We start from the raw sequence: 26,043 nt of genomic DNA on the forward strand, positions 1-26,043 counted from the left end.
GGGGCGTGGTGGTGTCTGTGTGTGATTGACAGCAGTCGGGTGGGGGGGGGGGGGCGTGGTGGTGTCTGTGTGTGATTGACAGCAGTGGGGGGGGGGGGGGGGGGGCATGACTCATCTGAAAACTACTTCCTCCAAACTTCTCTTAATGTTCTTTGAGGTTTTGGACGCAGAACGAAACAGACTGAAAAAATAAAGAAATAATAAAAGAACATTTGAAGCCAGTCGAGTTTGGCTTTAATCTGCATGTGGGAAGAAAATGAGTTTCTATCCAGAAGGATCATTTTAAAATAAATGACTCCCACCGTCCCTCCCACTTCCTGCTGGAGCAACACGAAGACACTCTGAAGATATTTAAACAGACGGACAGACGGACGGACGGACAGACGGAAAGACGGACAGACGGACGGACGGACTCCTTTATTCATCAGGAAGATTAAACTAAAGACGAGGTTATCTTCCTGTTTTAGAGATCGTAAATTGAAATTGGAAATATTAATTGAATTCATTGAATGATCAATTATTATTATTTCACCAAAAAAGAAAAGTCCAAGAAAAAGTCAAACAAGCAAACAGATGAAATATTATATTCCGTTCACCGCTGCTTGCAGCTTTAATTATTATTATTATAAAAAAAACAAACGCTTTTTTGACAGCCTAAACGTGCCCCAAAACTCACAAACATTTGCACGCACATCAGACCCGGTGAAAAATTTGATATTTTATGGTTCGCCAAAATGGCCGTCGCAAAATTGCTCAATAGCGCCCCCTAACGAATATAAAAATGTGAAAAGATTGACGTATTTGAACGAAATTTGGTATATATATGTATCATGTCCAGACGCACAAAAAAGTCAGTGGGACCCATGACGTCACTCCAACAGGAAGTCGGCCATTTTGAAAAATATGTGCAATTTTGGCGATTTCCACACGTCGTACTTTAACGAACTTGTCCTAGGGATTTAATCCAACCGACTTCAAATTCACTCAGAAACATCTTGAGACATTGGAGATGAAAAGTTATCAAAAACTTTCTGAATAGGGATGAGGTATTTGAACGAATTTTGGTATATATATGTATCATGTCCAGACGCACAAAAAAGTCAGAGGGACCCATGACGTCACTCCAACAGGAAGTCGGCTATTTTGAAATATATGTGAAATTTTTTTCTGCCCAAACAAACGCCCCAAAATTCACCAAAATTTGATTTTTTAAGGATCGCCAAAATGAGTGTCGTAAAATGGCTCACTAGCGCCCCCTAGAACATTTTAAAAATTGAGCACCTCGACTCAGATTGACGCAGACAAGCGAAATTCGGTTAACATATGTATCGTGTAAAGACGCACAAAAAAGTCTCTTGGACCCAAACCCTCACTCCAACAGGAAGTCGGCCATTTTTAATCAAATTTGCATCGCTGCTTGCAGCTTTAATTATTATTCTTGTTATTATTACATTAATGCTGTTTCCTGGTTTCTTGCAGGCCGCTCTTCTTCTACAGTGACGATGTTTATCTGCAGACTGTTTCTCATTGGGCAGAAGACGTGGATCATCTGAACCGACCAATCATGACTGACGATCTCTACAGCACCACCTTCTCCGCCTCCGAATCGGACTTCTCTTCGTCTTCGTCTTCGTCCTCCTCGGTGTCCGCCTCCTTCCTCACGCTGGAGCAGCGGGCGGCCTTCGTCTTCGTCCTCATCCTCTTCATCTTCTTGGGCCTGCTGATCGTGCGCTGCTTCCGGATCCTGCTGGACCCGTACCGCAGCATGCCCTCCTCCACCTGGACCGACTACATGGAGAAGGACACGTTCGACTACCGGATTTCCTGACAGGCAGCGTGAGAGGCAGCAACCCTGACAGGAAATGACTGAGGCGACGTTACGCTGACAAACTGAAGCACGAACACGACGACACGTTTCCCCTCGGAGAGAAAAGAGTCCAAAACAAAACCCAAACCTACAGATGAAGAGTTTAAAGTGTTTCTATCAGAGCTTTAATATCCACATAACATCTGGAACCAGAAGTTGGGTTAGTCATTAATATCAGAAGATTAAAGCTCAACATCTTCAAACGTCTTCAGTTGTCCGACCAAGAGTCCAAAATTCAAAACGACTCAGTTTATCGTCACATACGACAATAAATCGACTTGAAGAATCACTGAATGATTCATCGATTAGTTCTTTAACCTCCAGCAGTCACTTTGGATTTTAACCTAAAGATTAGAAACCTAGTTGAGCATCGCTATGATGAAACATCTGGATTCAGTAATCATCGTCAGCTAGACACAGTCCAACATCATCAAAACCAAATTTAAATAGAATAAGCTCGAAAGAGACTCGATCTGATCTTAAAACAGTTTGGGGGAAAGTGTTCTTCGTGTCTTCGATGCTTCCAGCGTGACGGTCGCTTCAGTAGCTCGGCCGGCAGCCAATCAGGACAAAACTCACAACGACTGAGGAAACATCTCCAGTCTGCTGTGAGTTTTACCCTGATACAAGCTGTGAAGCAGAAACCTCTCCTCTGACTCCTCTGCTGCTCTCTGACAGCTGGAGGGTTGGGTCAGGAGGAAGAGGAGGAAGAGGAGGGATCTCTACTTCCTCTCCATCTCTGCCGGCCGGGCAGCAGGTCCGGGTTGCTGTCTCTCACGAGGAGACACCTTTTTATTTTTTACTGTTTTTGTTCTCTTATGTTGACTTAAATTTTTATTAACTTTAAAAACTTCATTTATAAACTTGTTGAGCTGAGTGAGGAGACAGAAGGTTATTTTAGAGCGGAGGAGGAGGAGGAGGAAGAGGAGGAAGAGGAGGAGGAGGAGGAAGAACAAGGCTGTATTGAATCTGCAGAGACGTTTCCAGCGACTCTCTGCTGTCCTGCCAGCCCGGCTGTTGCTTAGTAACCGCTGTTTTTGGTGCCAGCTGATGTGTGAGCGTCTCACCACGCAGCCGATCAACTGATCAGCTGATCGCCTCGCAGAGCTCCATCACGTCTGCAGCCAACAGCCGACGCTCTGAAGGAGAGGAGACGAAGGAGCAACAGGGCCGAGGTCAGCTGATCCGCAGGTGGTCGTCAGGTGGTCGTCAGCTGGTCGTCAGCTGATCGTCAGGTGGTCGTCAGGTGGTCGTCAGGTGGTCGTCAGCTGATCGTCAGGTGGGTCAACGAACGAGGTTAAACTGAAATCACAAAGTTTCCAAACATATGAAACATTTCAGGTGAAACACTGAAAACTAGTTGTCAGTTGACCTGCTGTCAGGATGTTTAACCCTCCTGTTGTCCTCGAGTCAAGGAAGGAAGGGAGGTAGGAAGAAGGAAGGGAGAGAGGAAGGAAGGAAAGGAGGGAGGGAGGAAGGAAGGAGGGAAGGAAGGGAGGAAGTAAAGGAAGGTAGGATGGAGGGAGGAAGGAAGGAAAAGGAGGGAGGGAGGGGTGAAAGAAGGAGGGAAGGGAGGGAGGGAGGGAGGAAGGAAGGAAAGTGTAGAAGCAGATACCCACATGATGTGTATCAGGAGTGAGAATAAGGAAAACACCAGTAGAGGCAAAAGGTTAGTAGATTGCTCAACAGGCCTTACCATGTTTATTAGTTGTTTTTCACCATGTCTAACATTCCCAGGGAAATCTGGCCACCACCACTTGAGAATAGAATTCCAGGAACTGAATATTAGCCTGAACATGCCAAGTCAACTTGACCTGGTGCACGAACACAATGACGCACGACACCATACGCAATCAATGGTATAAAGGGTCTTTAAGGGCGTGCCTTCCTTCCTTCCTACCCTCGTTATATTGGTCCACATGAGGTCATATTTCATATCGTCCTGTTTTCTCCTCCAGCAGCAGATTCACAGTTCTGTTCTTTCCTTTTATTTTCTCCTCCAGCAGAGAACAGACACTCGGAGACTCGGCTGTAACGATCCTCTTCGTGGTCGGAGGTCTCCTGTCAGAAAACCCTCCGAGCGCAGAAATGGTTTGAAGTCAGTGAGAAGAATCAGACAGATATGAAACACTCGTCTCTGGGTTCGACCACCCCCCCCGTCTCTGGGTTCGCCCCCCCTCCCCCCACCACCACCCACACCACGCTGCACCCGGATTGGTCACTTACAGCCGTTTGCTTCCTGGATGTATCCGAGCTGCTCCTCCGCTCTGAGTCTGACGCTCTCTGCAGGAACCTCCACGGATTCAACGTTTTTTGGGGGTAAAAGTTGATTTTTCCTTTCTTTACTTTTTTTGGGTCTTCTAAAAAGATTTGGGGAAGTCTTGATCTCCTTCTTCTTTGCAGATGGAATATAAAAGGAGAGCGTTTGGGTTCTGTTGAGGATCACTGAAGAGGAGACGGAGCGTTTCAGGCCTTGTTATTTTTGACAGTTGTGAGTCTCCTGCTGAGCTGCAGACACGCTGGAGTCGAACACAGTGAACGACTGTTGCTTTGCTGATGTCATCGCTGATGTCATCGCTGATTTCATCGCTGATGTCATCGCTGATGTCATCGCAGGCCTCGGCTCCACGTTTGGATCAATCGTTTCCAAATTGAGACGGAAAGCTTTTTATTCCTCTTCAGATCTCATGGAGAATGTAAAGTCTACATACACACACACACACACACGCACACACGCACACACGCACACACACACTCACACACACACACACATGCACACACACACACAGTCTACGACAACACACACACACACACACACACACACAATGGTTTGCGTACAGTATAAATGTTTAACCACATCTACTGCCTTTGTATTCACGTGCACGTCTTGTAAGCACACACACACAAACACACACACACACACACACACACACACACACACACACACACACTAGCTGTCGAACTCTCCCAGCAGCTCACTGCCGAACCCTTCATGTCTTCACCTCCTTTATCTCTCACACCATTTCATTCTTCTCCTTCATCGCTCATTTCTTTACATTTCACTTCCCAGGTGAGATGGGTGAGACGGGTGAGACGGGTGAGACAGGTGAGACGGGTGAGACAGGTGTGTTCACTTTGTGGAGACACAGAAGTTGATCTACCTACATTGTGAGGACTCACTTCAGATTTCAGTCCAATGAGGCAGATTCAGCTTTTTCATTGAAATGAAATGTTCAAGTGCTGCGAGAGTCGTGTGATCAATGAAATCTGATCCTCGAAGAGTTAAAACTTTGCTGAGTCGACATTGTGAGGACCGTGAGTTATAGACAGACATTGTGAGGACCGTGAGTTATAGACAGACATTGTCAGGACCGTGAGTTATAGACATTGTGAGGACAGTGAGTTATAGACATTGTGAGGACCGTGAGTTATAGACAGACATTGTGAGGACAGTGAGTTATAGACAGACATTGTGAGGACCGTGAGTTATATACAGACATTGTGGGGACAGTGAGTTATATACAGACATTGTGGGGACAGTGAGTTATAGACAGACATTGTGAGGACAGTGAGTTATAGACAGACATTGTGAGGACCGTGAGTTATAGACATTGTGAGGACCGTGAGTTATAGACATTGTGAGGACCGTGAGTTATAGACAGACATTGTGAGGACAGTGAGTTATAGACAGACATTGTGAGGACAGTGAGTTATAGACAGACATTGTGAGGACCGTGAGTTATATACAGACATTGTGGGGACAGTGAGTTATAGACAGACATTGTGAGGACCGTGAGTTATAGACAGACATTGTGAGGACAGTGAGTTATAGACATTGTGAGGACCGTGAGTTATAGACAGACATTGTGAGGACCGTGAGTTATAGACAGACATTGTGGGGACAGTGAGTTATAGACATTGTGGGGACAGTGAGTTATAGACAGACATTGTGAGGACCGTGAGTTATAGACAGACATTGTGAGGACCGTGAGTTATAGACAGACATTGTGGGGACAGTGAGTTATAGACAGACATTGTGAGGACCGTGAGTTATAGAAAGACATTGTGAGGACCGTGAGTTATAGACAGATATTGTGAGGACAGTGAGTTATATACAGACATTGTGAGGACAGTGAGTTATAGACATTGTGAGGACCGTGAGTTATAGACAGACATTGTGAGGACAGTGAGTTATAGACAGACATTGTGAGGACCGTGAGTTATAGACAGACATTGTGGGGACAGTGAGTTATAGACAGACATTGTGAGGACCGTGAGTTATAGACAGACATTGTGGGGACAGTGAGTTATAGACAGACATTGTGAGGACAGTGAGTTATAGACAGACATTGTGGGGACAGTGAGTTATAGACAGACATTGTGAGGACCGTGAGTTATAGACAGACATTGTGGGAAAGAGTTGATGAACCTACGTTGTGGGGACGGACGGTGAGTTATCTGCAGGTTCAAGGCTTTTATTTAAGCTGCAGTCGTGTGTCTGCTGCTCGAGGCTCAGACACACGGAAAGTGTTTTAAAGGACACCTGTTGTTTTAAATGTGCATCAAACTGTCTCCTCTGACCTCGAGAGAGAGAGAGAGAGAGAGAGAGAGAGAGAGAGAGAGAGAGAGAGAGAGAGAGAGAGACAGAGAGAGAGAGAGCAAAGAGACAGAGAGAGAGAGAGAGAGACACACAGAAAGAGAGAGAGACAGAGAGAGAGAGAGAGAGAGAGAGAGAGAGAGAGACAGAGAGAGACAGAGAGAGAGAGAGAGAGAGAGAGACACACAGAGAGAGAGAGAGAGAGAGAGAGAGAGAGAGAGACAGACAGAGAGAGAGAGACAGAGAGAGAGAGAGAGAGAGAGAGAGACACAGAGAGAGAGAGACACACTTCCTTCCTTCCTTCCTTCCTTCCTCCTTTCCTCCCTCCCTCCTTACTCCTTTCCTTTCCTTCCTTCCTTCCTTCCTTCCTTCTGTCCTTCCTTGACTCGAGGACAACAGGAGGGTTAAACTACCTCCGACTGGGAAACAACACAGTCATTAAAGTTTATGTTAAAATGTTAAATTATAAAAACCAGAAGTGATTAAAGAATCTGAACCAAACGATCCGACAGCAGCTTCCTAACAAATGTTTCTTCAGACGTTTTCACCGTAAATAATCTCACAGCTCCACGAGTCCCTGGATGTCTCTGCTGAGCGTTAATGGAGCTTTTATTATTATTATTACCTGCTGAACGAGCTCAGAGAGACAGATGGAGACGTCTCCTCTCTCTCTGTCTGACTCATTACTCTGCTGTCAAAGGAGGGAGGAAGGAGGGAGGGAGGAAGGAAGGAAAGGAGGGAGGAAGAAGGAAGGAAGACGTCTCCTCTCTCTCTCTGTCTGAAACTCATTACTCTGCTGTCAGCTGATCAAAAACCTACAGCCAGGACTTTATTTACAGATATGTGTTTAAACTTCCTGTTGTCCTTGAGTCAAGGAAGGAAGGGAGGAAGGAGGGAGGAAGGAAAGGAGAGAGGAAGGAGGGAAGAAAGAAGGAAGGAAAGGAGGGAGGAAGGAAAGTAGGAAGGAAGGAGGGAAGGAAGGGAGGGAGGAAGGAAGGAACAGTCAAAACGGACAGGGTCAATTTGACCCGGGAGGACGACACAAGGGTTAACCTTCCAGACAGGTGAGACGCTAAAGTTGGGCTACCTACGTTGTGAGGACTCACTTCAGATTTCAGTCCAAAGAGGCAGATTCAGACAGTTTGTTAAATTATGAAGCTCTCAGATCTCATATCATCCACTCAGTGTTTCAGGGTTAGTGGTTAGCAGTTAGCGGTTAGCGGTTAGCAGTTGGAGGTTAGCGGTTAGCAGTTGGAGGTTAGTGGTTAGCGGTTAGCATCGATGTGAAGAAAACACGTTTGCTTTATGAACTTTTATTGGACATAATTCTTATTGAAGGATCACATTCATCCAACGAGCTGAGCCTTCATCTGATCCCTTTAATTCTGCCGTCTGCTTCCTGCTCTTCATCCTCCTCCTCTTCCTCCTCCTCTTCCAGGTGATACACTAAAGCTCGTCTACCTACGTTGTGAGGACTCACTTCAGATTTCAGTCCAATGAGGCAGATTCAGACAGTTTGTTAAATTATGATTGTGATGATGTTAAACTCTCTGAAGCTCTCAGATCTCATATCATCCACTCAGTGTTTTGGGGTTAGTGGTTAGCAGTTAGCGGTTAGCAGTTAGCAGTTAGCAGTTAGCATTGATGTTTGCTTTATGAACTTTTATGGAACGTAATTCTTATTGAAGGATCACATTCATCCAACGAGCTGAGCCTTCGTCTGATCCCTTTAATTCTGCCGTCTGCTTCCTGCTCTTCATCCTCCTCCTCCTCCTCTTCCTCCTCCTCGCTCTTACTCATCCTCTTCATCATCCTGTCTTCCTCCCACACATCAGCCCCCCTCCTCCTCCTCCTCCTCCTCCTCCTCCTCCTCCTCCTTGCCTTACTCTAAGCCTGTTTACAGAGGATTAGAAGCTCCAGCGGCTGATCGGCTGCTGTTTTTACCTTTAAGGGAGTCGGACCGGTTTCCTCTTTTCTTCTTCGTGTGTTTTGTGTTAAACGTCGAACACTCAGAGCTAAACTTTGCCCTCCAGCTGCTGTGTTTCTTCTTCTCACTGCACTTAAAGGAAAAATCCACCTTCACTCATTTTTGATAAAGTGTTGAAATACTTTGTTTTATATTTATATAGATATTATTTTTTTATACATGTTTCTCCTTCAGTTACAGTCTTTAAACACAAACACTGATCCACAGTTTGGCTGCAGGTGTGTGACTGTTTGCTCGTGTTGAAGCCGCAGGAAGTCGACGTTAAACCGGTTAAACTCTAAATCAGGGGCGTTGCTCTGTTGCTATGGCTGTCAATCTGCAGCCATAGCAACAGTAACTAAGGGGAGGCTGAGTCAGCGGTGAAATGAAGACGTTTGGCTGTAACGTGTAAAACATGAGCTGATTTGTTTTTATATGTTTTATTTTGGTGGATTCTCCCTTTAACTACTTCCTGTTGGATTTCTCTTGTCCTGAAACTGTGAACCTAAGTTTTTTTTTATGTTTTATTTTGTAAGGTCTCTTCTGTGTTGTTGTGGCTTTAAACAGAAACGAACTCTTCTTTCATACGAGTCACGTGACTTTCTCTCTGCAGCGTTCTGATTGGCCGGTGGCGACAGGACGAACGTCTGATTTATGACTTTAATGTTTTATCAATGCAAAGTTTTTAGTTTTGATAATAAATTGAAGTAGGCGCTTTATGAACACGTGAACTTTTAGTTTTAGTTCTTTTTTTTTTATTATCTGCACTTGAAAAACAAAAAAGAGCTGATGAATAAAACTCAGCAGTAAAAAGGAGAACATTAAATCTATATTAATAAAACTGGACAACATATAAATGAAGTAATTTAGGGAATTTGATATCTGAGTTTTGCTCACAAGAAGTTGTTTTAAAAAGTAAAATCCTAAATGTGTCATTACGATACCTGTCCGATATAGCAGATTAAATTTAATGAATGTCTGTCCATCCTTTGCACACATTAAATCATTTAGCTTTTATTACTTATAGTAACATAATGATAGTTGCTGTTCTTCACCTGGTTCAGAGTCTGCAGTTACAAAACACAGCAAAGACTCTGAGATTAAATTAAACCAGTTCTCATGAATTAATAACTAGGGCTGTCAGCGTTAACTTGTTAATCGTGATTAGAGTAATGCAATCCATTTTTTTAATCTCATTTTAATGTGTCAAGCCTTTTTGTCCCTTCTACTCCCCCGTAGACGGCTCCTCTAGCTGTAGCGCTATGCTTTGAAGTGGCCTCCTGCAGTAAACCTACCGCGCTGATGGAAAGTAAGAGAGCTACTGGACTTTTGAACGGCTTGTTTAACTTTAAAACACTTCCAGACGCTTCAGTTGACAAGTCAAAAGTAAAATGCAACCTGTGTCAAACGGAGTTTAACTACCACCGGAGTACGTGGAGTTTGAGTTAGCACCTCCACGCTAAACACCCAGGTGCAGCCAAGCCAGCCTCAGCTCCACCAAAGGAGCATTTTGGAGTGTGGGAGTCGCAGCAGAGCCGTGATTGATTCCCAGTTAAGACACTCTGGTAAGAAATGCTTTACATTATGGGCTTAAAACTGCCTTCAAATGGAAAATAACAGGATTTTAAACATGACATTCAAAACGCCATTAATCGTGATTAACTATGGAAATTCTGAGATTAATCTCGATTTAAATAATTAATCGTTTGACAGCCCTAGTTAGTAACATACATAAAGACAACGTGGAGACTTTAGACAAATAAAGTCATGATGTTACTATAAGTACAATAGAAACATGGACGGACTCAGAGGTTTAAACTCTGATTTCAGACCCAGAGTTTTTGTTTTTCGGTGCAGTTTGTGTAGATTGTGTAGATTGTGTAGTTTGTGTAGATTGTGTGCATCAGTGTGTGAACAGAGCTCTTCTATATTTTCTAAGTGGCTGAAAGTTGTGGTGATTTCTCTTCCTGCCTTCTGTCCACGCTCCTTTATGAGTCTGCACTCTCCTTTACTACAAAATAAAACTTCCTGTTGGACCAAACTGAACCTCTGACTCTGACTCTTCATTATTCTGTCTGCAGGAAACCAGATCGACTCTATGTCTCTATCTCATGTGGGCCGGATCGTTAAAAAGATGGAGGGAAGGAAGGAAGGAAGAAGGGAAGGAAGTAAGGAAAGACAGACAAAAGGACAGATGGAAGAAATGAAGGAAGGAAGGAAGGAACGAACGAACAAATGAAGAAAGGAAAACAGGAAGGTAGGAAGGACAGATGGAAGGAATGGAAAAAAAGGAAGGTAGGGAGGAAGGAAGGAAGGAAAGAAGAAAGGAATACAGGAAGGTAGGAAGGACAGATGGAAGGAATGGAAAAAAAGGAAGGTAGGGAGGAAGGAAGGAAGGAAAGAAGAAAGGAATACAGGAAGGTAGGAAGGACAGATGGAAGGAATGGAAAAAAGGAAGGGAGGGAGGAAGGACAGAAGGAAGGAAAGAAGGAAGGACAGATGGAAGGAATGGAAAAAAGGAAGGGAGGGAGGAAGGACAGAAGGAAGGAAAGAAGGAAGGACAGATGGAAGCAACGGAGGAAGGAAGAAAGGGAGGAAGGACAGGTGGAAGGAATGAAAAAAAGGAAGGTAGGGAGGAAGGACAGAAGGAAGGAAAGAAGGAAGAAATGGGGGGAGGAAGCAAGAAAGGGAGACACCCCTGCTTTAAACACTAATAGATATGTATATAGTGTGCTGAGTCCTGTCTATAAAACATAATCTATACTAATATCTGTTCTGAACTGTTTAAATGTGTTTCAGACAGAGATGAATCTGATGCTCGTCTGTTAGAGGACTGAACTGGTTCGTATTTAATCCTCATACTGAACATCTCCTGAGGATCCGTACTGGGCTCGCTGCTCTGCTCACTAAATATAAATCACCTCCCGCTCTGCTCCATCTGTCAGTCTCTGAATGTACGCTGATGATAGAGCTCTCTACATAAAACAACTACATCCAAAAAACTCCCCCTCCCCCACTCCTCTCACCCCCTCTCCCTCCCCCCGCCTCTAGAGTAATGACAATCTACAATTTGAGATTTAGAGGCAATCACACAGCTCTAGTTTCACCCACAGACTGTATAAAGAAACAGACGTAACATCCGTGACGTCACCCATTGGTTTGTGGACTGCTGCTCGGAAGCCAATAGTTTCTAATCTAGGCAGCGCCATCTTGAACATTTCAGGTGCATGCTGGGAAAAATAAAAACACGGATTCTACTTATATGGACATGAGGCGGAGCGGGGAGGTTGCTATGGTTACGAGGGCTGGATCTGGAGGACATTGGTCAATCAACCTGTCAATCAGGACGTAGCCACGCCCTAATGCATACCCTGCTTTATCGTCACATATAAAATCAGGGAGGCCAAAATGTCCCAAATGAACATCATACTACATTGAAGAAGGCTTTAAACTAGCGATTGAGACCATAAACACATTTTGAAAACGTTTACTGAGGTTAGAAATCAAGTGAGAAGTTGGTGAATTCTCCATTGACTTGTATAGAGACGGTCGCCCCCTGGTGGCCTTTTGATAGAATGCAGCTCTAAGTTACTTCTCCATTGACTTGTATAGAGACGGTCGCCCCCTGGTGGCCTTTTGATAGAATGCAGCTCTAAGTTACTTCCTGGTTGGCCTCATTTCAGAGGACCGGAGCTCCCCGCCTAGTTTCAACCAATAAATGAAACAGTCTGGCTGTGTCTCAAATGGCGCACTTGCACACTTCAAGCACTATGTTTTAGGGCATAGTGCGTTCACACTGAAGAACAAGCGAAAACTCAGTGCTCTGAAAGTACCCGGATGGTGCACTAAAAACGGACAAAAAATCCAGTGTGAGATGATGGACACTACTCACACAACGGACGCCATTTTGCCTACGTAGCGGAAGGGGAGGGACTTTTTGCCCAGTTTTCTGATTTCAATTGGCGGCCAGCAGCGACATGCAAGCCCGTCACTTCCGCTAAGTGCAAAACGCCAGTGCTCCATTTCAGACAATACTTACCCACGACAGTGTGCACTACAGAGGTAAGTGCTCAGTGCGCACTACGCACTACAGTCTGGTGCACTCACGTAAGTGCTCCATTTGAGACACAGCATCTGAGTTACGCTGCAGAGCTGCACGTGTGTTTAAGGTTTAATAACGTTATTTAAAATGATTAAAATGTGTTTTTAGTTTCTGTCGCTTCTTAGAGCTAAAAGTTTGTTCAGACAGCAGCAGTGTGAACAGACTGTTCTCATTCTCTGTCCTATGGAAATAAGTGTGTGTGTGAGTGTGTGTGTGTGTGGTGTGTGTGTGTGTGTGTGTGTGTGTGTTGTGTCTGTGTGTGTGTGAGTGTGTGTGTGTGTGTCTGTGTGGTGTGTGTGTGTGTGTGTGTGTGTGTGTGTGTTGTGTGTGTGTGTGTGTGTGTGTGTGTGTGTGTGTGAGTCATCATACATGAAGCTGACAGATGGTCGATAAAAAACAAACATGCTGGTTAGTAAGAGAAAAAAAAAGATACCACAGAGACTCCTATATGTACCTGTGTGTGTGTGTGTGTGTGTGTGTGTGTGTGTGTGTGTGTGTGTGTGTGTGTGTGTGTGTGTGTGTGTGTGTGTGTGTGTGATGTCATCGCGCCCCACGGTGCTGTGCAGAAACACTTGTCGTCCATAAATAGTGTTTGTGAAGGCGTCCACACCTTCAGCTGTTATAATCTACAGTTATATTCAATTATTCTCTGTAGAGTCTGAACCAGGAGATTACTGTTCCTTCTTCCTTCCTTCCTTCCTTCCTTTCTTCTGTCCTTCTTTCCTCCCTCCCCCCTTCTCCTCTTTCCTTCCTTCCTTCCTTCCTTCCTTCCCACCTACCTTCCTTCCCACCCACCTTCCCTCCCTCCCTCCTTTCTTCCTTCCCACCCTCCCTCCTTCCTTCTTTCTCCCTTCCTTCCTTCCTTCCTTCCTTCCCACCTACCTCCATCCTTTCCTTCCTTCTTCTTTTTCCTAACTTCCTTCCTTGACTCGAGGACGACAGGAGGGTTAAAATCCATCTTACTGTTTCTATCTGATTTCTGTTGTTTGGTTGAAAAGCACATTTACTCTTTTTCATGTTTGAAGTGTTTTTATTTGACAGCCTTTAATAAAAGCCCCCTGGTGGTTGTTCTGTGTACTACATGAGCTCTCTATAAAAGCCCCTGGTGGTTGTTCTGTGTACTACATGAGCTCTCTATAAAAGCCCCCTGGTGGTTGTTCTGTGTACTACATGAGCTCTCTATAAAAGCCCCCTGGTGGTTGTTCTGTGTACTACATGAGCTCTCTATAAAAGCCCCCTGGTGGTTGTTCTGTGTACTACATGAGCTCTCTATAAAAGCCCCCTGGTGGTTGTTCTGTGTACTACATGAGCTCTCTATAAAAGCCCCTGGTGGTTGTTCTGTGTACTACATGAGCTCTCTATAAAAGCCCCCTGGTGGTTGTTCTGTGTACTACATGAGCTCTCTATAAAAGCCCCTGGTGGTTGTTCTGTGTACTACATGAGCTCTCTATAAAAGCCCCCTGGTGGTTGTTCTGTGTACTACATGAGCTCTCTATAAAGCCCCCTGGTGGGTTGTTCTGTGTACTACATGAGCTCTCTAGAACTCATAGATCACATATGATTCACTCGGAGTTTCAGGTCTTTAGATAATCAGCAGAATGCTCCTTTAAGCTTTAAGCTAGCTCTTTAACCTTTAAGCTAGCTCTTTAAACTTTAAGCTAGCTCTTTAAACTTAAGCTAGCTCTTTTAAACTTTAAGGTAGCTCTTTAACCTTTAAGCTAGCTCTTTAAACTTTAAGCTAGCTCTTTAAACTTTAAGCTAGCTCTTTAACCTTTAAGCTAACCCTTTAAACTTTAAGCTAGCTCTTTAAACTTTAAGGTAGCTCTTTAACTTTAGGCTAGCTTTTAACCCTTTAAGCTACCCTTTAAACTTTAAGCTAGCTCTTTAAACTTTAAGCTAGCTGTAGGAGCTCCTCCCGACCACCGGGGGGCAGCGAAGGCCGGCTGAGCTCAGATCAAAGCCAGGTGAGCTCACACCAACCTGCAGCTCTGTGGACTTAATACAAGAGAACAGGATGTGGTGCTCAACAACCTGAGGGTGTGTGTGTGTGTGTGTGTGTGTGTGTGTGTGTGTGTGTGTGTGTGTGTGTGTGTGTGTGGTGTGTGTGTTGTGTGTGTGTGTGTGTGTGTGTGTGTGTGTGTGTGTGTGTGTGTGTGTGTTTTGTGTGTGTGTACATTAGCATACAGTTAAAACAGGTTCTTCCTCTCTTTGCTCTCTCTCTCTCTCTCTCTCTCTCTCTCTCTCTCTCTTTGCTCTCTCTCTCTCTCTCTCTCTCTCTCTCTCTCTCTCTCTCTCATCTCTCATCTCTTCTCTCTCTGTCTCTCTCTCTCTCTGCTCTCTCTCTCTCTCTTCTCTCTCTCTCTCTCTCTGTCTCTCTCTCTCTCTGCTCTCTCTCTCTCTCTTCTCTCTCTCTCCTCTCTCTGTCTCTCTCTCTCTCTGCTCTCTCTCTCTCTCTTCTCTCTCTCTCTCTCTCTCTTTGCTCTCTCTCTCTCTCTCTTTGCTCTCTCTCTCTCTCTCTCTCTTTGCTCTCTTCTCCTCTCTCTCTCTCTCTCTCTCTCTCTCTCTCTCTCTCTATCTCTCTCTGTCTCTCTATCAGTGTCTGAGTTTCTCTCTTTGAAACAAACTGAAATATTTTAGATTCATAACAAACGGGAAGATTTGGAATATTTGAAGATTTAAAACATCAAGTTGAAGTTTGAACATGAAGTTTATGGCGAGACTCTGTGAGTATGAACACAAGCTTTAACTCTTTATCTCTTTATCTTTATCAAGTCAGCTACTCTTCAGGAACAAACATACTCTTTAGTTTTAACAAGATAAATGTTTAAAGGTTTAATTTCAAAGTTTCCTCTCAGCTGCTTTTGTTTCATTTCTTTTAAAATCTTCCTCTGACTCACTTTGCTGTTGAAAGGTTTTAACATTATTAACCTGATCATTTCATTTCCTAATAATCAAACTGTTGCATTTAATGTGCTCAGATCATATTAAAGGTAAAGATAAAAGATTAAACAGTAACTTTAGTTTATATAAGCAGATATAAATGTGTGTCATCTTTAGCAGAGACTCATTCAACATCAGGCAGTTTTATTTATACAGAATGGAAACTCAATGTGCTTTACATAAAACAGAAAAACTGTTGTCCTCGAGTCAAGGAAGGAAGGGAGGAAGAAGGAAGGAAAGGAGAAAGCAAGGAGGGAGGAAGGAAGGGAGGGAGGAAGAAAGAAGGAAAGGAGGAAGGGAGGAAGAAGGAAGGAAAGGAGGAAGGGAGGGAGGAAGAAGGAAGGAAAGGAGGGAGGGAGGAAGGAAGGAAGGACGGAAAGGAGGAAGAAGGAAGGAAGGACAGAGGAAGGAAGGAGGAAGGAAAGGAGTAAGGACGAAAAGAGGAAGGAATTTATGAGGGAAGGAAAGGGGGAATGAAGGAAGGAAGGAATTTAGGAAGTAAGGAAGGAAGGAAGGAAGGAAAGGAGTAAGGACGAAAAGAGGAAGGAATTTAGGAAGGAGGGAAGGGAGGAAGGAAGGAAAGGAGTAAGGACAAAAAGAGGAAGGAAGGAAGGAAGAAAGGAAGCAAGGAAGGATGGAAGGAGGAGGAGGGAGCAAAGAAAGAGGGAAAGAAGGAAGGAAAGGAGTAAGGAGGGAGGGAGGAAAAGAGGAAGGAAGTAAGGAGAGAAAGAAGGAAAGAAGGAACAGTCAAAAGAGACGGGGTCAGTTTGACCCGGGAGGACGACAGGAGGGTTAAAAGGACGTAGAGCATAAAGCAGCTTCATAGTTTTACTGCTGTCATATTATCAGCTGATGAAGTCGTCATGCCAACGAACAAGTCATATTATCAGCTGATGAAGTCGTCATGGCAACGAACAAGTCATATTATCAGCTGATGAAGTCGTCATGGCAACGAAGGAGTCATATTATCAGCTGATGAAGTCGTCACGGCAACGAAGGAGTCATATTATCAGCTGATGAAGTCGTCATGGCAACGAAGGAGTCATATTATCAGCTGATGAAGTCGTCATGGCAACGAAGGAGTCATAAAACCGGCCTGTGTTCAGTTTGAGTGACAGACGTAGAGTTAGGGGGTCAGACTCATTTTTGTTCAAGGGCCAATAAAAAGATGGAAAGAAGGGAAGGAAGTGATAGGAAGGAAAGAAAGGAGGGAAGGAAAGACAAAAGGAAGGATGGAAGGAAGGAAAGGAAGAAAGGAATAGAAGATGAAGGAAGGATGGAAGGAAGGAAGGAAGAAATGAAAAGAAGACAAGAAAGGAAAGAAGGAAAGGAAGGAAGGAAAAGAAAATTAAGGAAAGATGGAAGGAAGGATGGAGGGAAGGAAACAAAGAAGGAAAGAAGTAAGAAAGGGAGGAAGGAAAGAAGGACAGATGACAGGAGGGTAGGAAGGAAGAAGGGAAGGAAAGTGGGCCGGATTGGACGCCTTGGCGGGCCGGTTCTGGCCCCCGGGCCGCATGTTTGACCCCCGGGCCGTATGTTTAACCCCCGGGCTGGTTCTGGCCCCCGGGCCGCATGTTGGACCCCCGGGCCGGTTCTGGCCCACGGGCCGCATGTTGGACCCCCGGGCCGGTTCTGGCCCCCGGGCCTCATGTTTGACCCCCGGGCTGGTTCTGGCCCCCGGGCCGCATGTTGGACCCCCCTGATGTAGAGAATAAAGTACCCCGTCCTCTCTCTGAGCGCTGACCTCCGTCAGGCTCGGCTGGAGCTCAATCACTCGCCGGCTTTAACAGGATTAAACCTGCTTTCAATTTACATTCATAATCACTGCAGTCATTAAACAGTCCGTCAAACTTAGTTCATTATTTCATTTCCTACTTTACCTCTTTATTCTCTCATACTTCCTTCTTTCCTCCCTCCTTTCCTTCCTTCTTTCCTCCCTCCTTATTCTCCTCTCATACTTCCTTCTTTCCTCCCTCCTTTCCTTCCTTCTTTCCTCCCTCCTTATTCTCCTCTCATACTTCCTTCTTTCCTCCCTCCTTATTCTCCTCTCATACTTCCTTCTTTCCTCCCTCCTTTCCTTCCTTCTTTCCTCCCTCCTTATTCTCCTCTCATACTGAACAGCCTCAATGGACAAACATTTGTAGCAGCTATACTAAATATAACATTTAATATTTTTCTATTTTTGTGCATTTTCGGCCACTTTAGGAAAAGTCATCAAATTTCAGAATAAAAGCATTTGAGGTGTTTTTACAAGCTGTTAAATATTAAAATGGGTCAAATTAGACCTGAACAGTATTTAAAGGGTTAAATCCTTCCCTCCTTTCCTTCCTTCCTTCCTTCCTTCCTTCCTCCCGTCCTTCCTTCCTTCCTTCCTTCCTTCCTTCCTTCCTTCCTTTCCTCTCTCCTTGTCTCGCTGTGCTTCCTATAAATGATGATGTTTCTTGTGTTTCAGTGTTCACAGCGTTGTGCTGCAGCGTGATGACCTCAGCAGGTAAATAACCAAACAGGAAGTGATGTCATGTTATTAGTGATAACCAAACACTGTCACTTTAAGACTGACTGGAGATCAGCATCAGACAGGAAGTGATGTCATGTTAAGACTAACTGGAGATCAGCCTCAGACAGGAAGTGATGTCATGTTAAGACTGACTGGAGATCAGCCTCAGACAGGAAGTGATGTCATGTTAAGACTGACTGGAGATCAGCCTCAGACAGGAAGTGATGTCATGTCATTAGTGATAACCAGGACTTGTCCCAACCATCAGCCCTAACAGTAGAATATGTCCAGTGGTTACTATGGTTTTATGGTTACTATGGTTACCATTCAGTCAGGAGAGACATTTTTATAATAAGTTATGTTTCACTGTTTTTCAGAGAAGATGTTGACCTGCGACCTGGAGACACAAACTCAGAAGATCAACTGTGGTAAGAACCCTGAACCTCTGAACCTCTCTGAACCCCTGAACCTCTCTGAACCTCTGAACCTCTGAACCTCTCTGAACCTCTGAACCTCTCTGAACCTCTGAACCTCTGAACCTCTCTGAACCTCTGAACCTCTGAACCTCTGAACCTCTGAACCTCTCTGAACCTCTGAACCTCTCTGAACCTCTGAACCTCTGAACCTCTCTGAACCTCTGAACCTCTGAACCTCTGAACCTCTCTGAACCTCTGAACCTCTGAACCTCTGAACCTTTGAACCTCTGAACCTCTCTGAACCTCTCTGAACCTCTGAACCTCTCTGAACCTCTGAACCTCTCTGAACCTCTGAACCTCTCTGAACCTCTGAACCTCTGAACCTCTCTGAACCTCTGAACCTCTCTGAACCTCTCTGAACCTCTGAACCTCTCTGAACCTCTGAACCTCTCTGAACCTCTGAACCTCTGAACCTCTCTGAACCTCTGAACCTCTCTGAACCTCTCTGAACCTCTGAACCTCTCTGATCCTCTGAACCTCTCTGAACCTCTGAACCTCTGAACCTCTGAACCTCTGAACCTCTCTGAACCTCTCTGAACCTCTGAACCTCTCTGAACCTCTGAACCTCTCTGAACCTCTGAACCTCTGAACCTCTCTGAACCTCTCTGATCCTCTGAACCTCTGAACCTCTGAACCTCTCTGAACCTCTGAACCTCTGAACCTCTCTGAACCTCTCTGAACCTCTCTGAACCTCTGAACCTCTGAACCTCTGAACCTCTGAACCTCTCTGAACCTCTCTGATCCTCTGATCCTCTGAACCTCTGAACCTCTGAACCTCTCTGAACCTCTGAACCTCTGAACCTCTGAACCTCTGAACCTCTGAACCTCTGAACCTCTGAACCTCTCTGAACCTCTCTGAACCTCTGAACCTCTCTGAACCTCTGAACCTCTCTGAACCTCTGAACCTCTGAACCTCTCTGAACCTCTCTGAACCTCTCTGAACCTCTGAACCTCTCTGAACCTCTGAACCTCTGAACCTCTGATCCTCTCTGAACCTCTGAACCTCTCTGAACCTCTGAACCTCTGAACCTCTGAACCTCTCTGAACCTCTGAACCTCTCTGAACCTCTGAACCTCTGAACCTCTGAACCTCTGAACCTCTGAACCTCTGAACCTCTCTGAACCTCTGAACCTCTCTGAACCTCTGAACCTCTGAACCTCTCTGAACCTCTCTGAACCTCTCTGAACCTCTGAACCTCTCTGAACCTCTGATCCTCTGATCCTCTGAACCTCTGAACCTCTGAACCTCTGAACCTCTGAACCTCTCTGAACCTCTGAACCTCTCTGAACCTCTGAACCTCTGAACCTCTCTGAACCTCTCTGAACCTCTCTGAACCTCTGAACCTCTCTGAACCTCTGAACCTCTGAACCTCTGAACCTCTGAACCTCTGATCCTCTGAACCTCTCTGAACCTCTGAACCTCTCTGAACCTCTGAACCTCTGAACCTCTCTGAACCTCTGAACCTCTCTGAACCTCTGAACCTCTCTGAACCTCTGAACCTCTGAACCTCTGAACCTCTGAACCTCTGAACCTCTCTGAACCTCTGAACCTCTGAACCTCTCTGAACCTCTGAACCTCTCTGAACCTCTCTGAACCTCTGAACCTCTGAACCCTGAACCTCTCTGAACCTCTCTGAACCTCTGAACCTCTGAACCTCTGAACCTCTCTGAACCTCTCTGAACCCTGATCCTCTGAACCTCTCTGAACCTCTGAACCTCTATGAACCTCTGAACCTCTGAACCTCTCTGAACCTCTCTGAACCTCTCTGAACCTCTGAACCTCTCTGAACCTCTGAACCTCTGAACCTCTCTGAACCTCTGAACCTCTGAACCTCTCTGAACCTCTCTGAACCTCTCTGAACCTCTGAACCTCTCTGAACCTCTGAACCTCTGAACCTCTCTGATCCTCTGAACCTCTCTGAACCTCTGAACCTCTGAACCTCTCTGAACCTCTGAACCTCTGAACCTCTGAACCTCTCTGAACCTCTCTGAACCTCTGAACCTTTCTGAACCTCTGAACCTCTCTGATCCTCTGAACCTCTCTGAACCTCTGAACCTCTGAACCTCTGAACCTCTGAACCTCTGAACCTCTCTGAACCTCTCTGAACCTCTGAACCTTTCTGAACCTCTCTGAACCTCTGAACCTTTCTGAACCTCTAAACCTCTGAACCTCTCTGAACCTCTGAACCTCTCTGAACCTCTCTGAACCTCTGAACCTCTCTGGTTCTGGTCCTGGTTCTGGTTGCAGGTCAGGGTCTGGTCGTGGTCCAGAGCGTAGCGGCGAGTCATCGGGAAACGGAGTCGTGCGTCAACGGCGTTCGTCCAGATCTCCTCGATGCTCCTCTCTGCTCCTCGAACCCGGTCCTCCACATCGCCCAGAACAGGTACGGCTGTCACATGACCTCATTACTACGGTCTGTATCTCTGTCAGTGATTATTATGGTCTGTATCTCTGTCAGGTGATTATTATGGTCTGTATCTCTGTCAGTGATTATTATGGTCTGTATCTCTGACAGGTGATTATTATGGTCTGTATCTCTGTCAGTGATTATTATGGTCTGTATCTCTGTCAGTGATTATTATGGTCTGTATCTCAGTCAGTGGTTATTATGGTCTGTATCTCAGTCAGTGATTATTATGGTCTGTATCTCTGTCAGTGATTATTATGGTCTGTATCTCTGTCAGTGATTATTATGGTCTGTATCTCTGTCAGTGATTACTATGGTCTGTATCTCTGTCAGTGATTATTATGGTCTGTATCTCTGTCAGGTTATTATTATGGTCTGTATCTCTGTCAGTGATTATTATGGTCTGTATCTCAGTCAGTGATTATTATGGTCTGTATCTCAGTCAGTGGTTATTATGGTCTGTATCTCTGTCAGTGATTATTATGGTCTGTATCTCAGTCAGTGGTTATTATGGTCTGTATCTCTGTCAGTGATTATTATGGTCTGTATCTCTGTCAGTGGTTATTATGGTCTGTATCTCAGTCAGTGATTATTATGGTCTGTATCTCAGTCAGCGATTATTATGGTCTGTATCTCTGTCAGTGATTATTATGGTCTGTATCTCTGTCAGTGATTATTATGGTCTGTATCTCTGTCAGTGTTTATTATTATGGTCTGTATCTCTGTCAGTGATTATTATGGTCTGTATCTCTGTCAGTGATTATTATGGTCTGTATCTCTGTCAGCGATTATTATGGCCTGTATCTCAGTCAGTGATTATTATGGTCTGTATCTCAGTCAGTGATTATTATTATGGTCTGTATCTCTGTCTGTGATTATTATGGTCTGTATCTCTGTCAGTGATTATTATGGTCTGTATCTCAGTCAGTGATTATTATTATGGTCTGTATCTCTGTCAGTGATTATTATGGTCTGTATCTCTGTCAGTGGTTATTATGGTCTGTATCTCTGTCAGTGATTATTATGGTCTGTATCTCTGTCAGTGATTATTATGGTCTGTATCTCTGTCTGTGATTATTATGGTCTGTATCTCTGTCAGTGATTATTATGGTCTGTATCTCTGTCAGTGGTTATTATGGTCTGTATCTGTCAGTGATTATTATGGTCTGTATCTCTGTCAGTGATTATTATGGTCTGTATCTCTGTCAGTGATTACTATGGTCTGTATCTGTCAGGTGATTATTATGGTCTGTTTCTCTGTCAGTGATTATTATGGTCTGTATCTCTGAAAGTGATTATTATGGTCTGTATCTCAGTCAGTGATTATTATGGTCTGTATCTCTGTCAGTGATTATTATGGTCTGTATCTCTGTCAGTGATTACTATGGTCTGTATCTGTCAGGTGATTATTATGGTCTGTTTCTCTGTCAGTGATTATTATGGTCTGTATCTCTGTCAGTGATTACTATGGTCTGTATCTGTCAGGTGATTATTATGGTCTGTTTCTCTGTCAGTGATTATTATGGTCTGTATCTCTGTCAGTGATTATTATGGTCTGTATCTCTGACAGTGATTATTATGGTCTGTATCTCTGCCAGTGATTATTATGGTCTGTATCTCTGACAGCTGATTATTATGGTCTGTATCTCTGTCAGTGATTATTATGGTCTGTATCTCTGTCGGTGATTATTATGGTCTGTATCTCTGTCAGTGATTATTATGGTCTGTATCTCTGACAGTGATTATTATGGTCTGTATCTCTGTCAGTGATTATTATGGTCTGTATCTCTGACAGTGATTATTATGGTCTGTATCTCTGTCAGTGATTATTATGGTCTGTATCTCTGACAGTGATTATTATGGTCTGTATCTCTGCCAGTGATTATTATGGTCTGTATCTCTGTCAGTGATTATTATGGTCTGTATCTCTGTCAGGTGATTATTATGGTCTGTATCTCAGTCAGTGATTATTATGGTCTGTATCTCTGTCAGTGATTATTATGGTCTGTATCTCAGTCAGTGATTATTATGGTCTGTATCTCTGACAGTGATTATTATGGTCTGTATCTCTGTCAGTGGTTATTATGGTCTGTATCTCTGTCAGTGATTATTATGGTCTGTATCTCTGTCAGTGATTATTATGGTCTGTATCTCTGTCAGTGATTATTATGGTCTGTATATCAGTCAGTGGTTATTATGGTCTGTATCTCAGTCAGTGATTATTATGGTCTGTATCTCTGGTGATTATTATGGTCTGTATCTCTGTCAGTGGTTATTATGGTCTGTATCTCTGACAGTGATTATTATGGTCTGTATCTCTGTCAGTGGTTATTATGGTCTGTATCTCTGTCAGTGATTATTATGGTCTGTATCTCAGTCAGTGATTATTATGGTCTGTATCTCAGTCAGTGGTTATTATGGTCTGTATCTCTGTCAGTGATTATTATGGTCTGTATCTCTGTCAGTGATTATTATGGTCTGTATCTCTGTCAGTGATTATTATGGTCTGTATCTCAGTCAGTGATTATTATGGTCTGTATCTCTGACAGTGATTATTATGGTCTGTATCTCTGTCAGTGATCATCATGGTCTGTATCTCTGTCAGTGATCATCATGGTCTGTATCTCTGTCGGTGATTATTATGGTCTGTATCTCTGTCAGTGATTATTATGGTCTGTATCTCTGTCGGTGATTATTATGGTCTGTATCTCTGTCAGTGATTATTATGGTCTGTATCTCTGTCAGTGATTATTATGGTCTGTATCTCAGTCAGTGATTATTATGGTCTGTATCTCTGACAGTGATTATTATGGTCTGTATCTCTGTCAGTGATCATCATGGTCTGTATCTCTGTCAGTGATCATCATGGTCTGTATCTCTGTCGGTGATTATTATGGTCTGTATCTCTGTCAGTGATTATTATGGTCTGTATCTCTGTCAGTGATTATTATGGTCTGTATCTCTGTCAGTGGTTATTATGGTCTGTATCTCTGACAGGTGATTATTATGGTCTGTATCTCTGTCAGTGATTATTATGGTCTGTATCTCTGTCAGTGATTATTATGGTCTGTATCTCTGTCAGTGATTATTATGGTCTGTATCTCTGTCAGTGATTATTATGGTCTGTATCTCTGACAGTGATTATTATGGTCTGTATCTCTGTCAGTGATTATTATGGTCTGTATCTCTGACAGCGATTATTATGGTCTGTATCTCTGTCAGGTGATTATTATGGTCTGTTCTCTGTCAGTGATTATTATGGTCTGTATCTCTGTCAGTGATTATTATGGTCTGTATCTCTGTCAGTGATTATTATTATGGTCTGTATCTCTGTCAGTGATTATTATGGTCTGTATCTCTGTCAGTGATTATTATGGTCTGTATCTCAGTCAGTGATTATTATGGTCTGTATCTCTGTCAGTGATTATTATGGTCTGTATCTCAGTCAGTGATTATTATGGTCTGTATCTCTGTCAGTGATTATTATGGTCTGTATCTCTGTCAGTGATTATTATGGTCTGTATCTCTGTCAGTGATTATTATGGTCTGTATCTCTGTCAGTGATTATTATGGTCTGTATCTCAGTCAGTGATTATTATGGTCTGTATCTCTGTCAGTGATTATTATGGTCTGTATCTCAGTCAGTGATTATTATGGTCTGTATCTCAGTCAGTGATTATTATGGTCTGTATCTCTGTCAGTGATTATTATGGTCTGTATCTCTGTCGGTGATTATTATGGTCTGTATCTCTGTCGGTGATTATTATGGTCTGTATCTCTGTCAGTGATTATTATGGTCTGTATCTCTGTCAGGTGTAACGGGAGACACAGGTGTTCAGTCCAGATGGATTCGTGTCACTCAGCCAGACCCTGCAGCAGCCGGTGCTTCTGGATGGAGACGACTTACAGATGTATTCCTGGCAGTAAGTATCAGTAGTACTGCAGTACTTTTACTGTAATACTGCAGTACTTTTACTGTAATACTGCAGTACTTTTACTGTAATACTGCAGTACTTTTACTGTAATACTGCATACTACATCACTATAATACTGCAGTACTTTTACTGTAATACTGCATACTACATCACTATAATACTGCAGTACTTTTACTGTAATACTGCATACTACATCACTATAATACTGCAGTACTTTTACTGTAATACTGCATACTACATCACTATAATACTGCAGTACTTTTAATGTAATACTGCATACTACATCACTCATAATACTGCAGTACTTTTACTGTAATACTGCATACTACATCACTATAATACTGCAGTACTTTTACTGTAATACTGCAGTACTTTTACTGTAATACTGCAGTACTTTTACTGTAATACTGCATACTACATCACTATAATACTGCAGTACTTTTACTGTAATACTGCAGTACTTTTACTGTAATACTGCAGTACTTTTACTGTAATACTGCAGTACTTTTACTGTAATACTGCATACTACATCACTATAATACTGCAGTACTTTTACTGTAATACTGCATACTACATCACTATAATACTGTAGTACTTTTACTGTAATACTGCATACTACATCACTATAATACTGCAGTACTTTTACTGTAATACTGCATACTACATCACTATAATACTGCAGTACTTTTAATGTAATACTGCATACTACATCACTCATAATACTGCAGTACTTTTACTGTAATACTGCATACTACATCACTATAATACTGCAGTACTTTTACTGTAATACTGCAGTACTTTTACTGTAATACTGCAGTACTTTTACTGTAATACTGCATACTACATCACTATAATACTGCAGTACTTTTACTGTAATACTGCAGTACTTTTACTGTAATACTGCAGTACTTTTACTGTAATACTGCATACTACATCACTATAATACTGCAGTACTTTTACTGTAATACTGCAGTACTACATCACTATAATACTGCAGTACTTTTACTGTAATACTGCAGTACTTTTACTGTAATACTGCATACTACATCACTATAATACTGCAGTACTTTTACTGTAATACTACATACTACATCACTATAATACTGCAGTACTTTTACTGTAATACTGCATACTACATCACTATAATACTGCAGTACTTTTACTGTAATACTGCATACTACATCACTATAATACTGCAGTACTTTTACTGTAGTACTGCATACTACATCACTATAATACTGCAGTACTTTTACTGT

General features: G+C 43.3%; 2 protein-coding genes across 2 annotated transcripts in view; both read left to right on the top strand.

Annotated features, from left to right (window-relative positions):
* The first annotated feature begins 1,564 nt into the window (after positions 1–1,564).
* Positions 1,565–1,828, top strand: LOC128374469 (cortexin-2-like). Its single transcript, XM_053334750.1, has one exon. The coding sequence runs from the start codon at positions 1,565–1,567 to the stop codon at positions 1,826–1,828; it is 264 nt and encodes an 87-aa protein (XP_053190725.1).
* Positions 1,829–18,351: 16,523 nt separating this feature from the next.
* LOC128374514 (L-rhamnose-binding lectin CSL2-like) overlaps positions 18,352–26,043 on the top strand; it is a 10,294-nt gene continuing 2,602 nt past the window's right edge. Inside the window, exons 1-3 of the mRNA XM_053334783.1 lie at positions 18,352–18,397; positions 20,693–20,828; positions 24,666–24,775. Of these exons, the coding sequence (XP_053190758.1) occupies positions 18,352–18,397; positions 20,693–20,828; positions 24,666–24,775 (292 nt within the window). The remainder of the gene's footprint in view (positions 18,398–20,692; positions 20,829–24,665; positions 24,776–26,043) is intronic.

The sequence above is a fragment of the Scomber japonicus genome, chromosome 15 (genome assembly GCF_027409825.1).
Source record: "Scomber japonicus isolate fScoJap1 chromosome 15, fScoJap1.pri, whole genome shotgun sequence".
In the NCBI taxonomy this organism is placed as follows: Eukaryota; Metazoa; Chordata; class Actinopteri; order Scombriformes; family Scombridae; genus Scomber; species Scomber japonicus.